The sequence below is a fragment of the Dama dama genome, chromosome 3, assembly GCF_033118175.1.
Source record: "Dama dama isolate Ldn47 chromosome 3, ASM3311817v1, whole genome shotgun sequence".
Classification (NCBI taxonomy): Eukaryota; Metazoa; Chordata; class Mammalia; order Artiodactyla; family Cervidae; genus Dama; species Dama dama.
The window spans coordinates 54,125,553-54,143,710 of NC_083683.1; the positions used below are offsets into that span (position 1 = coordinate 54,125,553).

General features: G+C 40.9%; 1 protein-coding gene across 5 annotated transcripts in view; it reads left to right on the forward strand.

The window, feature by feature from the left end:
- The first annotated feature begins 12,481 nt into the window (after positions 1-12,481).
- YAF2 (YY1 associated factor 2) overlaps positions 12,482-18,158 on the forward strand; it is an 80,889-nt gene continuing 75,212 nt past the window's right edge. For 2 of the 5 annotated variants that reach the window (XR_009690559.1, XR_009690560.1), the window contains exons 1-3: positions 12,506-12,647; positions 13,054-13,179; positions 14,714-15,092. Coding sequence is in view for 3 of the 5 variants with exons in the window: in XM_061129768.1 (XP_060985751.1) it covers positions 12,622-12,647; positions 13,054-13,179 (152 nt within the window). In the remaining 2 variants the exon portion in view is untranslated. The other 3 variants (XM_061129777.1, XM_061129759.1, XM_061129768.1) reach the window with 2 other exon arrangements.

Genomic DNA, 18,158 nt, shown 5'->3' on the forward strand with positions numbered 1-18,158 from the left:
GTTGTTAATTTTGAGATGTATAGAAACATCAAATCACTAAGTTGTATACCAGTATCTAACATAGTGTTGTAGGTCAGTTATAATTCTAAAACAAGCAAGCAAACAAACTCACAGGAAAAAAGATCCTATTTGTGTTTACCAGAGGTCGGAGGGGTAGGGGGAGGCAGAACTGGAAGGCTGTCAAAAGGTACAGACATTCAGTTACAAGATAAATAATACTAGGAATGTAATGTACAACATAATTAACCCTGTTGTGTATTTACATGAAAGTTGTTAAGAGTGTAAATCCTAAGAGTTCTCATTACAAGGAATAAAACTTCTCTATTTGTTTAATTTTGCATCTATATAACATGATGAATGTTCACTTAATTTATTGAGATAATCATTTCATGATATATGTAAGTCAAATCATTTGGCTGTACACCTTAAACTTATAGTGCTGTATGTCAATTATGTTTCAATAAAACTTGAGGAAAAGGTAATCCTGCAGATCAATTGAGGTGACTAGTGAAACACTGAATATATGATCAAGAAACATAAAAATATCAACACAAATACTGTACCATTTGTGAGATGTGCTAATTAATGTAAACCTTTTACCAGGCCTGATAATGACAAAGTGATTTGGCAGTACTTTGCCCCAAAAATTGTCTTTCAAACATATGTTGGTAAATGGATCACTATACTTTACTGCAATGATAAACCCAAGCCATATTTTAAAGAATACTATAGAATTAGCTCCTATATTACATGCTAATAGACAATAACAGATGAACAAATTTTGCCAACAGATGAGTCATTCTGCTATCTGATAAAGCTGAAAAGGCAGTGGGAAAAAAGCCTTGCTATCTAAAAACATCAGAGACATTTATCTGGGGGTGAGGGGTGCCTCTACCAGGGGAGCTAAAAGCAAATGTGGAAACTCAAAACCATCAAAGTAAAGCTGCTTATCCTCCTAGCAACTGGCATGACTCATATACATGAAATCTTATTTGGACATCTTATCACACAGAAATGCTTTGATGTCAGTTTAGAATCAAGGACTTTATATGCTTCTTAAATAATTAGAGGTTTCTATCTTCATAAACTGTTATAAAGTTCTTCTGTTAAAACAAGTTAAGACAAGATTGCTTTTTTAAAATGATGACATCTAGCACTTGTAAATGTATTAACAGTGTGAAGAACATATATGTGTGTTTGAAATGAGAATATAACTGAGGATATGTATATACACATATATGTATATATATATGTATATACATATCCTCAGTTAAAATTTATGCTTGGAAGGACTTTAGAAACTTTCAAACCTATAAAATTCTGTTATTTCAAAGTAGTTTATGAGTTTTATAGCAATTTAGTCATGGAAATACATATCATGATAAACATTCCAATTAACTTTGGTAATTTTTCTCCATAATAATAAGAAATTATAGGATTTGTAGAGACCAAGTGTTTAGGCAGCTGCTACCAACAGTGAGAGGTATTTGAGCTATGGGCTTGATTCAAATAGCAACTAAGACTCCATGTGTGGATGGAATGCTAGAATTTTAGAATTTTATACCTGGAAGGGACATGAGAGATTTTTGAGTACAATCCTCTTATTTTACAAGTAATTAAACTGAGGCAGAGAAGCCTAATGATAAATAATTTGACTTATATTTAGATACCAAAAAAACAAGTAGATAAAAAGCAGTTCCAGGGTAGGAAAACCAGAGCCAAGTCAAATACCTTAGAACCCTCAGCTGATTATATACTTCTCTCCTTGTTTTAATCCAAAAGATGAATAATTTTTATTATCTATCAACCTCAAGTTGCCTGGAAGGGAGCAGGGAACCCTGAACAGAAGAAATCCTGGTGTTTGACCTGGCTACCACACAGGGGCCTTCAGTGAGCCCAGGGAGGATGGACTGCATAAAAATTCACCAAGTTGATAGGGCAAGCCTCTCTGGCTTTCAGGGCAAGGGCTGATGGTAAAAGGAAATGTTCATATTGAGTCTACTGTGTCCTCACCAGAGAACTTTACATATATCAACCCACAGTAATTCTATGAGGCAATATTAGCATAATTCCCATTTTATAGATGAGGAAACTCAGGTACAAAAAGGTTAAATAACTTGTCCAATGTTATGCAGGCAGCAGTAAATTGTAGAGCTGGGATTAGCAACTGTTAGTCTGGCTCTAGCCATTCTGCTAAGCTACCTCACAAAAATATTAATAGCATTCTTACTAAGAGGGTTTTCCTGGTGGCTCAGACAGTGAAGAATCTGCCTGCAATGAGGAGACCTGGGTCAATCCTTGAGTCAGGAAGATCCCCTGGAGAAAGGAATGGCTACTCACTCCAGTATTCTTGCCTGTAGAATTCCACGGACAGAGGAGCCTGGTGGGCTACAGTCCATGGGGTTGCAAAGACCTGGACAAAACTGAGTGACTAACATACACACACACATCCTTTCTAAGGGACTGTCAATAATCGACTTGTTTAATCTGCATTATAATCCTATAAACATCTAATGTTATTAACTTCATAAATATAAAAACGGGGGGACAGGTTAGGTAAATTTAAGGTAACACAGCTACTGAGTTTGAGAACCAGAATTTGAATCCAAGCAAACTGGCTGTATAGATAATGTCATTATCCATTGGTTAAGCAAATGGTTTTGTTTTGGTTATTGCCAACATTTATTCCATGCTGGATCATCGAAAAAGCAAAAGAGTTCCAGAAGAACATCTATTTCTGCTTTATTGACTATGCCAAAGCCTTTGACTGTGTGGATCACAATAAACTGTGGAAAATTCTGAAAGAGATGGGAATACCAGACCACCTGACCCACCTCTTGAGAAACCTATATGCAGGTCAGGAAGCAACAGTTAGAACTGGACATGGACCAACAGACTGGTTCCAAATAGGAAAAGGAGTATGTCAAGGCTGCATATTGTCACCCTGCTTATTTAACTTATATGCAGAGTACATCATGAGAAACGCTGGGCTGGAAGAAGCACAAGCTGGAATTAAGATTGCAGGGAGAAATATCAATAACCTCAGATAGGCAGATGACACCACCCTTATGGCAGAAAGTGAAGAGGAACTAAAAAGCCTCTTGATGAAAGTGAAAGAGGAGAGTGAAAAAGTTGGCTTAAAGCTCAACATTCAGAAAACTAAGATCATGGCATCTGGTCCCAACACCTCATGGGAAATAGGTGGGGAGACAGTGGAAACAGTGTCAGACTTTATTTTCTGGGGCTCCAAAATCACTGCAGATGGTGACTGCAGCCATGAAATTAAAAGACGCTTACTCCTTGGAAGGAAAGTTAGGACCAACCTAGATAGCATATTAAAAAGCAGGGACATTACTTTGCCAACAAAGGTCCATCTAGTCAAGGCTATGGTTTTTCCAGTGGTCATGTATGGATGTGAGAGTTGGACTGTGAACAAAGCTGAGTGCTGAAGAATTGATGCTTTTGAACTGTGGTGTTGAAGAAGACTCTTGAGAGTCCCTTGGACTGCAAGGAGATCCAACCAGTCCATCCTAAAGGAGATCAGTCCTGGGTGTTCACTGGAAGGACTGATGCTGAAGCTGAAACTCCAATACTTTGGCCACCTCATGTGAAGAGTTAACTCACTGGAAAAGACTCTGATGCTGGGAGGGATTGGGGACAGGAGGAGAAGGGGACGACAGAGGATGAGATGGCTGGATGGCATCACTAACTCGATGGACATGAGTTTGAGTAAGCTCCGGGAGTTGGTGATGGACAGGGAAGCCTGGCGTGCTGCGATTCATGGGGTTGCAAAGAGTCGGACATGACTGAGCGACTGAACTGAACTGAACTGAACATTTATTCACATTAAAAGTTGAACATATATTTAATCTTTACTTCCCTGGTGGTACAGTGGTTAAGAATCCACCTGCCAATGCAGGCGACATGGGTTTGATCGCTGGTCTGGGAAGATTCCACATGCCACGGGGCAACTCAACACACATGTCACAACTACTGAGGCAGTGTACCGCAACTACCGAAGCTCACGTGCCTGAAGCCTGTGCTCTGAAATGAGAGGAGCCGCCCCAATGAGAAGCGTGCATGCCACAAAGAAGAGTCGCCCCTGCTCGCTGCAACTAGAGAAAGCCTACAGCAACGAAGACTCAGTGTAACCAAAAAAAAAATATTTTAAAAATGTACATTTAATCTGAGAAATGTCAAGCAACAGATAACTTCTAAAATATGTTACTTAATTACCGACATACTTTTTTTTCAAGAATATAATATGCTAACGAAATGTACTATTTAAGCGGCAATGTGTTTGCTGCAAGAACCTCTTGCAAGAATTGCTGGAGTCTTATTTATATTATTGCAAAAACTAATGCTAATTCATTTTCTTATGAAGACATATGTGACAACAGATTGAAAATTCTCCTTAAACATCTGTCTCTAAGATTATATCTCAGAGAAATATTACTTTGACTAATAATGTTTCAGTTATGTTTATGTTACTGGCAGAAAGATCTGGGGTACTTAATAAATTTTTCAGATACATTACAGTAGACTTCTCTGGGTCAAACATGTTAATAAAAAATGTTTAAAATATATTTGACTTTACTAGAGTTTCTAAGTGTAGCTCTATAATTACTGTATTTTATATGGAAATTCTATGAAATTATGTAATATATAATTGAGGATGAAATCTTTACAACTGTGGAGTTTATTACCATGATCCTTTTTATAATAAATACAATGCCATTAATTTGCTTGGTTATAGGATATGCACATGGAGTTGCTTTCCTTGCACTCCTCTCATATTGAAGGTGAAGACGTGTGAGGGCACCTAACAGAGTTAGTGATGTAGTATGACTGCAGTTGGGCTTCGCTGATGGCTTAGAAGGTAAAGAATCTGCCTGCAAATGCAGGAGACCCAGGTTTGATCCCCTGGAGACGAGAATGGCTACCCACTCCAGTACTCTTGTCTGGAGAATCCAATGGACAGGGGAGCCTGGTGGGCTACAGTCCATGGGGTTGCAAAGAGTTGGACACAGCTGAGCAACTAAGCATGCATTCACATATGACTGCAGTTAACAAAGATTATGTTAGTTTTGAACCCTCTGATTTTTAGGAATATCAAATTTACGGTCTTCTCAACAGCTAATCCAACCATACCATATTAAATATTCTCATAGATTGTGAAAGTGAAAAGTAAAAGTCGCTCAGTTGTGTCTGACTCTTTGTGACCCAGGCCAGAATACTGGAGTGGGTAGATTTTCCCTTCTCCAGGGGATCTTCCCAACCCAGGGATTGAACCCAGGTCTCCTGCATTGCAGGCAGATTCTTTACCAGCTGAGCCACAAGGGAAGCCCAAGAATACTGGAGTGGGTAGCCTATCCCTTCTCCAGTGGATCTTCCCGACCCAGGAATCAAACTGGGGTCACCTGCATTGCAGGTGGATTCTTTACCAACTGAACTATGAGGGAAATTTTTCATAGGCTGTAAATTTTTCCAAAAAATTTCAGTAAGATCAATAAGGATAAACATAAAAAACCTATCCCAGAGTCTTGTATTAAAAACTTAAATGGCACTAATAAAACAGAATTGATAAGAAAATACAGAGATAAAAGTGGAGTTGGGAAAGAATAATAGGAAACCTTAGGAGAAGAAAGTATGTCAATAGAAAACAAATAAAAGAGGAAAACTTGAAAAAGCACTATCTGCAGAAAACAAAAGAAGGAAGACAAAAAGAAAAAACAATAGGAAAGTGAAGGAAAAATGAACATAACTTTATGAGAATAATAGAAACCAAAACAGAAAATTGAAGACCAGAAGATGAAAGCACACATTTTTAACAAAAAAAGTTTTTTTGCCACACCACACAGCTTGTGGGATCTTAAGTTTCCTGATGAGGGTTTGAATACACATCTTCTGCAATGGAAGCATTGAATCCTAACCACTGGACTGCCAGGAAAGTCCCCAACAAAAAGGTTTTTTTAAAAAAAAATCTGTAAGAATGGTAATATTAATATTTAATACTCAAATAGCTGTACATATTAAAATTGACCATATTATGAAGTAAGCAGATATCCTTTGCACCAAAGGGAAGTTACAGTGAAGATAGCTAGGGCTTTGGAAAAAAATCCATGTTCTCTATTTTAAATAATTCTTCTTTTTAGAAAGAGCTCCTATCTTGCCATTTAGTCGCGGGTAGAGACTAACCATGGAACATCAAGTGACCATAATGACTGAGCTTCCTTTTATGAAATGAGTGTTATTTGGACCACCAAATGATAAGGTTGAGTGTGCTTGGCAGAAATCTATTATCAAATAAGATACTGGATTTGAGCAAAGATGAAAGACACAGGTAACTGCATGAGGAGTTTTTCAACAGTGATTCTTCCTCTCCTTCAACCTATACTTATGGCCTTGTGGGAGTTTCTTATCACTGATGTATCCAGCAGGAAGATAACAAATCCAGGACTGGTTTCCAAATGGTTCTTTATGATTTGCTGGCATCCAGGTACATGGTTGTATCATTACAGTTCCAGTGGAGAGATAGTTCTGGAGAGCAGTAATAGAGGGGAAATTCCTCTAATGAGCATAATTGAGAGCAACACATTTGAACGTCCACGTTATCTGGATTGAAACACGATCAGAAATATGGATCTTCAGTGATTCACCAGCACTTGCTAACATTTGGATTGGATTGTCAGGGACTCAGAGAAGACAAGATTGGAATATTGATACAAGAAGGTCTGGGGAAGATGCATATGAATGGCTCTCTCAGAACACAGACAGGGTGCAAAGATATTTGTTCCATGCAAATATGTATCAAAGGGTATCACTTGAAGAGGAGGCTTTCAACAATCAGGTGGACAAAGTGATGCTCTCTTGATGTCTATAAGCCACTGCCCACAGTCACCCCAATGCTTTCTTAATGGACCCATGTGTAAAGTGGTCATATGTCTAATTGAGGCTCTGCATGGGCTCAGCAATATTATCCGCTCAGGAAGACAGACCTTGTAGCCTTGCTACAAATTAGCTGAATTACCAAATTACCACTGAGTGCTTAACTAGTTAACAGCATAAACCAACACTTGGTCTTCTATTTGATATCCTTCTTGGAGGGACAAGCCAGCTATCTGTTGAGTACATTGGACTACTTCCCTCATGGAAGAGGACAGAAATCTTTTCACTGGGTTATACATATAGACACACACACACATATTATAGATTTGCCCTCCCTTCCTATAATGCTTCTGCTGGCATCACCATCCATGGACTCATAAAATGTCTTACTCATTTTCATTCTATTCTGTACAACATTGGTTCTGATTAAGTACCTGGCCTGACAGAACAGTGGAGTGGCTTACTCAAGATTCAGTCAGTTTGAAAACAACATCCAAAATATGGTTTATCTCCCATCTTTCACCATCCACATCTTTCATCTTAAAATGCAGCACATGCTTTGAATCAGAGCCCAGGATGTGGTACAGTCCTTCCCATAGCCAGACTAAAGAGTGGAATAAAAAGGATGGAAGTGGGAGTGGCTCTTCTATTTTACCTAAAATCCTGATTGCAGAGTTTTTGTTTTCCATACCCCTAACATCAAACTCTAAAGATCTGGAGATCTTGATTCCTGGGGTAGGAATGCTTCTATCAGGGACCACAACAATGGTTCTTTTACTGGACTGGAAGACGAAACTTCCAGAATGGACGTTCAGTGCCCCTCACACTACTGAACCAGCAGATTAGCTTTTTTTGGATGGAGAGACTGACCCTGATTATGAAGGGAAAGTTGTGTTGCTGGAACACTGTGAGGGTAAGAAGGACCATGTCTTCAACTCAGGATGCTACTGAGTGCACCTCTTAGTACTTCAATGTCCAAAAGTAAAATTTAATGCAAATTTCAGCAACCAAATCAAGGCAGGACCACTGAGCATTTAGGAATGAAGGACTGGGTCACCTTTTCAATCTGAATTCATCTGCAAATTCTTACAGATCCACACTGCTTTGTACACAATTCTGTAATCAAAAAGCATTGAAAATTGAGAGCATTTTCACATTTTGCTTGATCTGTAATCATTCAGCAGTAAAACTTGAGTAGAACTGATGTGAGGTAACTTATAGACTTTATTTTCCCACTTAGTGTGAATATTTATGTTTTGCAGAAACATTAATGCATCTGATTATAGGTTACTGCTTCAGAACTCATGTGGAGTATTAGGTAATTATGCAGTATTTGGAACATACTTTTGGAAATCCCAAATATATTATTTATGAAACATATCCAGAGTTTAAGGGTTTCAGATGAGGATTGTGAGGCTATACCAGCAGTGTTACAAGAATGTGCTGGATATGTTAATTAAAAAAATCTTTGCCGAACTTTTTCACTGGTGTTACGGGGTGAATTCTGCCCCCCTGCCATTCACATTGAGTACTAACCCCTAGTACCTCAGAATGTGACGATTTTTGAAGACAGGGTCTTCAAAGAGGTAATTAAGATAAAATGAGGTCCTTAGGTTAGGCCCTATTCCAATATAACTGGTGTCCCTACGAGAAGATGAGGTTAGGACACATACACAAAGGGAAGACCACACGAAGAAAGAGAGAGAAGGCAGCCCTCTGAAAGCCCAGGAGAGAGACCTCAGAAGAAACCAACCTCACCGACACCTTGATCTTGGACTTCCAGCCTCCAGAATTGTGAAGAGATACATTTCTCCTGCTGAAGTCACCTAGTCTGTGGTATTTTGTCTTGGCACCCTAGAAGCTAATACAACTGGAAACATATACTCTTTATAACCAACAAAAATACCAAAAAACACCAACAACTAAGCAAAAACCTATCAACCTTTTAAAGTATGATTGGCTTTACAGTTGTAGCTTATTATTGTTACACTTTATTTTGAATTCTTTCAGGGAGGGTTTATAGCTTATTTCTGCTTAATTTATACCATTTTTCTCCTCAAATTCCAGTTGATAGGCAAGATAGCACTCCTCATTTCAGTTATTAGCTCCTGTTGCCTAATAACTATATACAAAACCTTAATACACATTTTTTATTGCTGTTGTTATGCTTGTCTTATGATATAAGCTCAGAATTCATCAGAACATCCTGGGGGCTCTGGGATCCAAAGTCAAGTTTCTGATCTAAAGCCAGTGCACTCAATCTTTTCCATCCACCTCCACACAGAACAGAATCCTGTGTGCGGGATCCCCCACACAGTTTCAGTAGCTTCTCCAGTCTTCACCATTCTCGGAAGCATAACAGAATGGAAATTAATATTATTATATCAATGACCCAGGGATATTTTATTTTTATTTTTGGGCTGTGCCACGTGGCTTTCGGAATCTTAGTTCTTTGAGCAGGGATCGAACCTGGGCTTCCTGCAGTGGAAGCATGGAGTCCTAATCACTGGACCGCCAGGGAATCCAGGGATTACTTTAATTTTTAAAAGGTATATCATTAGTAAACTTCGAGAATTTATTGTTAAATTGTTAAACATTATTGTTACATGGTTTCTATCATCTTACCAATGATCCTAGTGAATTGCATGTTTAAAGTACTAAACACTGTTGATGTACTAAAAGGACACGTAAGTGGGTAAGAACCTGCACCACTCTAGGGATAAGGATCTTTCTCTTCTCCACCAGCCAGTGCTGCCAGATAGGTTAAGACACAGTTAAGGAAAAAAGTGTGATTTTTGTGGTGAAGTAGGAGAAGTAGCTCCTGTATCACTGGCACCATGGAAGCCTAGTACAGAATGGGGTTTTTATAAGAGAAGCAGCAGTAAATGGCCGGCACCTGTTACAGTACCAGGACATGTGCTTTGGTCCTCCCCAGAAAATGAATTTCTGGTTCTTTTACAAGGACTACTTTGCAAAGTTGTAAAGTACAGTTTGAAGGGCTGTTGTAAATTTCAACGTAACAGGCTATAAGTCTTGATACGAAAAAATACCTCATTGTAGAATTGTGACACACACAAGTCAATGTATTTGTTCTGAGAATATTTATTGACTGCCTACTATGTGTCAGACTATCCTAGACACAATGATGAAGACAGTAAATCAATGTTCCTATCCTTCTTGAGTTTATGAATCAGAGATGAAGTTTATTTCATAGTGTGTGTGTGAGTCGTTCAGTCCTGTACAACTCTTTGTGACCCCATGGATTGTAGCCTGCTAGGTTGCTCTGTCCATGGGATTCTCCATGAAATAACACTGGAGTGAGTTGCCATGCCCTTCTCAGGGGATCTTACCGATCCAGGGATGGAATTCAGGTCTCTTGTATTGCAGGAAGATTCTTTACCATTTGATCCACCCGGGGAAGGACTGTTTCATAGTGGTGGATGCTATTTTCTAGCAAAATGGTGAGTTTCAGCACTGGGGATTTTTAGAGTTCTCCATTTGCTTTTCTTTTGATTTAAAAACACTTTTTGTTGCCATCTTGCCATCTCCATCGCTTTTGCAAGTAGGCCAGTTTTTGTTAATCTCATTGATTACATCCAGTTGAGGAATTTAAAAACATCACAATACCTTAGAGCTGAAGGAACCTGAACTGAGAAAGTAGTTTTCACCCCTTTATTTCACAGATGGAAAAATGGAAATGACTTACCTAAACCTACCCATTGCATTACCAAGAGACTGAAGACTAGGCCTTAGATCTCTGTGTGCCTTCCTCACAGTTCCTGGGTGTCTGCATCGAGGTGTGAATTGTAAGAAGCGATGCCTGCCAGAAATACAGGTGGTGCAAGAAGCTCAGAAATGGCTGTAAATTGTAAACCTGATTTGGTTAACCAAAAAGTAAGGCTTGAAAACAGACACAAAAAAACAAACTTGTGGTTACCAAAGGGGAGAGGGAAACAGGGAGGGGCAAATTAGGGATTAACAGACACAAATTAACATGGATAAAATACATAAGCAACAAAGATATATTGTATAGTACTGAGAATTATAATCATTATCTTGTAATAATTTATAATGGAGTATAATCTGTAACAATATTGAATCACTATGCTGCAGCCTGAAATTGATATTTTTTAGGCAACTACACTTCAATTGAAAAAGAAAAGAAAGAAAACAGGACTTGGTGAAAGACTGACAGGATTTTTGAGCTCTAACCTGGCCAGTTCACTAAAGAAAACATTTAACCTGGTTCCTAAATTCCTTGTCTTTCAAATGTAGTTAGGCTATTTGATGAGAACATTTGCATAGTACAAATGTGCAAATTTACAGCCCTTTGAAACACGAATTTGTGTAAAGAGATTTACAAAGTGCCAGCACACAGAGCTAAAGAGTGTGTGTGGTGTTTTTTCTTTTTAATTAGGCCAAGTCTGAGAGCCTAAGCAAAGTTCTTGATCAGCCCGGTGACACAATGTTACCAGAACTTTATGATTAATCTGGTTGTGAATTACTGAATAGATTGAGGAGGTGGGGCTGGAGCTCAGAGACTAGTTGGATGGCAACTGCCAGAGTCCAGGAGGGCATCCAATACGCTGAGTTAATCAGACCTGGGAGGACAGTGTTCTTTTTTTAATTTATTTTGAATTGAAGGACAATTACAATATTGTGTTGGTTTCTGCCATACATCAACATATACATGTGTCCCCTCCTTCCTGGGCCTCCCTCTCTCCTCCCACTCCACCCACCCCACCCTTCTGGGTTGTCACAGACCCCCGGTTTGAGTTCCCGGAGTCACATAGCAAATTCCCACCGGCTCTCTATTTTACAGATGTTAGTGCGTGTGTTTCCATGCTACTCTCTCCATTCAGCCCACCCTCTGAAACTGTTCTTAACAACGTTCAGGGTATATGCAAGCTCGTTATTTAAAAAGAAGAAAAAAAGGTCTTATGAGTGTTTTCTTGATTGTTTTTTTGAAGCAGTTACTGTAGAGGCCTGGGAGTCGAGAAGAGCGCATCCGCAATCAAACCAGGGTGAGAGTCCTAGCTTTATCCTTTTCTAATTATGTAATATCGAGGAAATCACCTAACCTCTCTTGAGCCTCAGTTTCTTTTCCTCCGGAGTAAGGGCAACAATCCTTGGTAGAGCATTCGTGTGCACAAAACGAAGTGGCTTGAGCACCTAGCAATGGCGTTCGCTGGTGGCTCCCGCCTGCCCCCGGGGATCCTTCGGGCTGGAGCAGACGCGCCCGAGACTCGCCAGGCCCGGAAAGCGGTTCTACCTGGAGCCCGCGGCCGCGCACTCTGGTCCGGAGCCGAGCTGACCTCCGAACGCCGGCCCACCTTGGACCAGGCTTCGGGCAGGATGGCAGAGGACAACCCCGACACAGGGGCTCGGGGGACGCCCAAGGGAAGCGGGCGGCTCGGGGCAGAGAGGCGGCGGCGGCGGCCACCCCCACGCCGCCGCCGGCGAACTCCCCGCGAGTGCTGGGCCGCGCTGGCCGCGTTTGAAGTCTCCGGCGCGGCCGCGGGTTGGCTGGCGCGGGTCACGTGGCCCAGGCAGGAGTTTCCCCGACAGCTGGAGGCTGCGTGGGATCCGGCGGCGGCTCCCGAGCTCGGCGGTGCGGCCTTCCCCACCCCCTCCCTCCCTCCTCCCCCGCCCGCTTCCGCCCGGCTTATTATCCTCCTTATTGACAAACAGCGGCTGCGGCGGCGACTCTCGGCGTGCGTTTGTAGCCAAGTCATGGGAGACAAGAAGAGCCCCACCAGGTAACAGCGCCCGGGCCCCCGGGCCCGGACTGTGCGGGCGGCGGGGCCCTTGCGCCGGGCTTCGGGCGGCCGCCTCGCTCGCCGCCGCCGGGGCAGCGGGGCGAGAACGGGGGCGGTGCCGCCGCTGAGCGAGCGCTGCCGCGTGAAGGGCCGGCGCCGGCCGCCCCACAATGGAGCCGCGATGGCGGCGGCCGCGGTGTCCAGCGGCGGCCGCTCCGGCGGCGGCCGTGCTCGCGCCCCCGCCTGCCTGACTCCCCTCCCGCTCCGAGCGGGAGCCCGGCGCGCCGGGGACCGGCGGGGCGGGGGTCGCGGCACGGGGCTGGGGGCGGGGCGGGGGCGGCCGCGGGGCCCGGGCGCGGCCCGCTGGTGACCCCGCGCCGCGTCGTGTCCGGGTTGTGTCCTGCAGGCCGAAGCGGCAGCCGAAGCCGTCCTCGGATGAGGGTTACTGGGACTGTAGCGTCTGCACCTTCCGGAACAGCGCCGAGGCCTTCAAGTGCATGATGTGCGATGTGCGGAAGGGCACCTCCACCCGGTGAGTCCCGGGCCTGCCCCGCGCGCCGCCAGCCCCGGGGTCCCGGCGCCGAGGTCGCCCCTGCGGCCGCCGCCCCCTCCCAGGATACTGGCAGACCCGGCGGGCCGAGGCGAGACTGAGCTGGTGGCCGCGATAGGAACTGGGTCAGATTGATCACGACCCGAGCGATGCTTTGCGGTGAGGGTAATTGAAGAGGCTGTAATTTTTTTGCTGCCAGGAGAGAATAAATTATTTAAGGGAGGCATTAGCTCTACCGCGATTTAATTCGTGTCGCTGGGTGTAATGCCACCCCCCCCCCCCATCCGCACCACATTTTCTGGATGAAATAATGCTGGCTGCATTGTTGTGTTAGTGTGTAGGAATCAGAGAAGAACCATGAAAACCTCTTTAGGAGCAAACGATGTTAATTTAATTTCGTTCCTGAAAAAAAGTATCTGATTAGAGATACACAATAGGTTAACCTTCCTTTTTTAATATAGACTCTGGAAAGGTCACATCAGGGGTTTGTGTAGTGTTTTAAATCTCGGTTCTTTAATGTTTTATAAATAGTTGGAGGTGAGCCCAGTCACAGGGACACATTTTTCCTGAAAGTATCTGAATATCTTTAGTTTGATTAAATGGCAATTTATTATACTATACAAATGAGATAAAATGATCTCTGCCTATTTTCAGTCTTTATTTCATTGTCAGCTTACAGTATGATAACAGTATTTTAAAAAACCACTTAAGTGTATTAAGTGGATAAAGAAGATCATTCAGGAGATTCAAAGTCAGTGACATTCTTGAACTGCCAGCACTTTTAGTTGCTGTGATTTGTGGCCTGATATTTAGATGGCATATATTTTAGATTAAAGTTTCTTGGAAAGTGAATTTTGACGAGTATACTAATGCAATATACTGTTGCTTTTGAAAAGGGCTATATGATATTAACCTTAGGGGAATATATTCGGTAGAAGTTATTCTAAAAACGAGATATCTTGATTCTAATTAAATTTTAAATGTAGAGACATAGATGGTTTTAAAAATCTTGAAATTTTAAGATTTGCTTATTGAAGCTAGCTGCTTTTGACATACCTGTCTTTTTGTAAACCATAATATGCTTTTTGTATAGTCTCATTAAATTCAATAAATTGTTAAATATTTTCCTGATATCTTTTAAAAAGCAAACTTTAGAACAACTACTAAATTCAAGGGAATGTAACAGAACATAGGAAAAAGGAAAAAGCCCCATTTGCTGAAATGAATGTGGTAGCTATTTTTGGACCCGTGATTTAAGTATTTGGAAAAGCAAAGTGTCTTTATACCTTTTAGTTTATATAAGGTTTGATTTGGTTTAGATTATATTTGTTTTTCGATGTCGTACTTTTTAAAATGCTCAATAAGCAATGTTAAGAAAAGGCAGGAACTTTAATGTGGAGACAGTTATAATCTTAATCTCTGGTACAGTATTGTTGGTTTTTGTTGTTCCCTCTCTATGTTCTTGTGGCCATTAGAAAAATACTGAAACTAGAAGAGCCTATATGTTTATTTGCAGGGACAGCAAGGAAGGGGGGAAGCTGGTGGCCTACTCCACAGCCAGTCTTGGGGTTAGAGGAACCCTGAGAAATAGAGTAGGTGGTGGCAGCTCAGAAGAGAAGAAACAGGCCGAATACCTGGCACCTGGAAGAAGAAGGAATATAGTACACAGGGGAGTTGGCCCAGGACAGAGAAGTGGGCCTAGTTTAAAAGAGGTTTGAGGCCCACGTTGGGGGCCCCTGACATTTTTTACCAGTACATCTGAGCTCTTATAGATCCAATTTTTAGTGGTGGAAACATTTCTTGAGAAGGACTCAGAGAAGCATTGTCATTTGGATTGAAACTGAAGAGGCTCTGGGCAACTCACCAGAAGTCTAAGGGACACTCTGTTCCTAAAAGTAAGTGTTCTACACTACGACCCTCTCAGCTTCTTCCTTCCTCTCTCTGAATTTGTCTCTTCTCTTTTGATTTTGGCCCTAAGTTAAACCCAAGAGCTCTAATTTCTCTGTTATTTGTTACTTTTCTCCCACTGTTTCTGAAATGCAGAGTGGACTCCATGTTTGGAGAGAACAATGGAACAGGGCATTGTTAATAGGGCAGATATTGATTGCACCACAAAATATTTGCCTCTCTGGTAATGTTAGAAATACAGAATTAAAGGACTACATAATACTTGGAGGAGCAGAAGTTTCAGTAGTTGGAAGAAATAATTCTCTGTGACTGACATGTTAATTAGCAGTTAGGGTAATTTCAAGAATGACGTTGTCGATTACCACGGCAGGGACTCAATAGCTGCAGAGCAGAAGGAGGCAGTTTGCTGATGACTCGTTTGTGAGACTGACAGACGGGACTTCAGTCCCTGGGGTCAGACTGATCTTTGAACTGATTCTGTCTCAGTTGCCAAATGTGAGGCCATGTCTAAGCCAATCCCAGACATTTGAAAAACTTTTCTTTTTAAACCTCCAGAGAAGATGGAGTCTGTGGTCTCCCTTTAAAGTCTTTCTGACAGTCTTTCTTGTTTAAAGGATATCTAGTTCAAATCCTTTTATATTGCAACAGAAGATCTTTTCCTTTGACAATATCCCTGGTAAGTCATGTTTTTCTGCAGAGTAATTGTATGAAATAAAATGGGGTTATGTTCATAGCAGTGTTTCAAGATGAAATGCGATTTGAAGTAACTTCAATTGCTAAATTGTTAGCTTCTTTAAATGTATGCCATTTCCCCAGTTGAATTGCAATTTTGTACTTACTGGCCTTAATTAGTTTAAATTTGATTAGTTTTTTAAAAAAACTAAAATCTAAAAAAAAAAAAAAAAAAAAAACACCTAAAATCTAAATAACTAGATAGTTCCAGTACTGAAAGTTTTATACATTGTGCTTTTGTAAGAGAATCAATGACAAATGTCAGTCTGACAGGAAAAATTGAAAGTGTTACAGTGACAATTATTATTAAAAGTACTACACATTTTCCTTCATCTTTATATTTCACATTCTTTTAAGGCAATAGTGTCTCAGGTATAAGTCTAAGAAACTAAAAAATCAAGAACAATTCTGAATTATCAGAGAAAAAGAAGTAGTATAGTGTGTGTGAGGTAGTACAGTCAATGTGTTGGGTTAGAGTGGTATCTTACTGCCACTTCATATAGGAATGGAATTAATGCTTAATTCAGATTGTAGATATTTGAAAATGAAAGTGGTAGAGCTATTTGGTTTTGAACTGTGATCTAAATGAATACTTATAAAACATCTAGCCTAGAGCAGGCTTTCAAATGTAATTTCAAGTACAATAGATAGTGTTATATTTTCTCGGGGTAAATTGTATGAGTTCCTTTGGGTTTCTAAGAGATGTTATAAGATTGATGAGAAAGATTTCATATATTAGCAAGAGCACTAGGTATACTAGGAGTTTGACCATGAATTCTTATTTTTAACCACTTCAACATTCAGCAATGTTTATTGAACAATCTTATTTTGTACTGGGGTTGAACTAGGTACTAGACTTACAGTGGTGAACAAAATAGATACTTGTTTCTTCTGTAAAATTTTATGATTTGCTGTCAGTTCAGAAACACTTTGAATTGTACCTGATTCTATACAGGAGGTAGTAATTCTTTGTGTCTGAGCAGAGGAGGTGAAATTTTCTTATTTAAAAAAATAGTGTTTATAATTAAATACAGCATTATGGTTAGGATTTGACCGTTGGTAAAAAGAGTGATTTATTTTAGTTTCTATAAAATGGAAGTGAATGATATAAAATTCACATTTTTTTGAAGAAACCTTAAACCAGTTATCATCTGATAAAAATCTTTTCAGTGTCATTGTTGTCATGCTTGCTTTCTGTCTTCTAATTTGAGGCTCGGCACAGATTTCATCTAGACTCTTGTGTGAGAATGTGGAGAAAAAAATTGAGGACCATCTCAGGCAGTCTGTTTTTCAGAAATGCAGAGTTCTGAGCCTCCCGTACCTGAGGAACCTTTCCCACGACCACACGGTTATTGTTCATAGACTTCTTATTCTAAGAGGTTGGCTTGTTTGTTTTCTCCTCTACATCTTGGGTTAGATAGTCACACGGGTTTGTTGTTTACAGAGGAATTTTAAAAGTGATTAGTGTTTGGATAGTAGTGGTTTTCAAAGTGTGAACCCCGAGAGTCCCTAAAGACTTCTTAGGGAGTCTGTAAGGTCCAAACAATTTTCATAATCATTCTAAGATGTTACCATGTTGACACTTGAGGTGGTGGTGCAGAGTTAATGCTAGGTAACATTGTTGTCTTGGGGCTTTGCTGGTGGCTCAGTGGATCAGAATCCGCCTGCCAGCGCAGGAGACACGGGTTCAATCACTGATCCGGGAAGATTCCACATGTCTCGGAACAGCTAAGCCCATAGGCCACAACTACTGAGCCAGCTCTCTAGAGCCCAGGAGCCGCAACAAGAGAAGCCCCCACAATGAGAAGCCCCCTCTCGCCACAACTACAGGAAAACCTGCACAGCAGTGAAGATCCAGCACAGCCAAAAATAAAACAGATAAATAAAATTATAAAAAACCCAAACCTGCCAGCTCTTCCCGTGGCACCACATTGCTGTGTTCATCGTAATCTTCACCACCATGCACATGTCATAAGAATAATGCTAGTTTCACTTTAGAATATCCTTCATGAAGCAGTAAAAAATGATTAGTTTTAGAAAGTCTTGTGTATTTTAAAATATTCTCTCTGATGAACTGGGAAGTACAAGTAAAACATTCCTGCTGCATACCAAAATCATGTGGTTGATTCACGGGAAAGCATTTTTGTAGTTGTTTGAGTTTTGAGCAGAACTAGCTTTTCTGATAGAACATTATTTTTATTTGAGAGAATACACTGGCAAACTGTGGTTATTTAGACTTGGATACTCATTAGATAGTTTCTCAAAAATGAACATAGTCTATCACTTCAAGGAAAACAATTGATGGTATTTGTTGCCAGTGA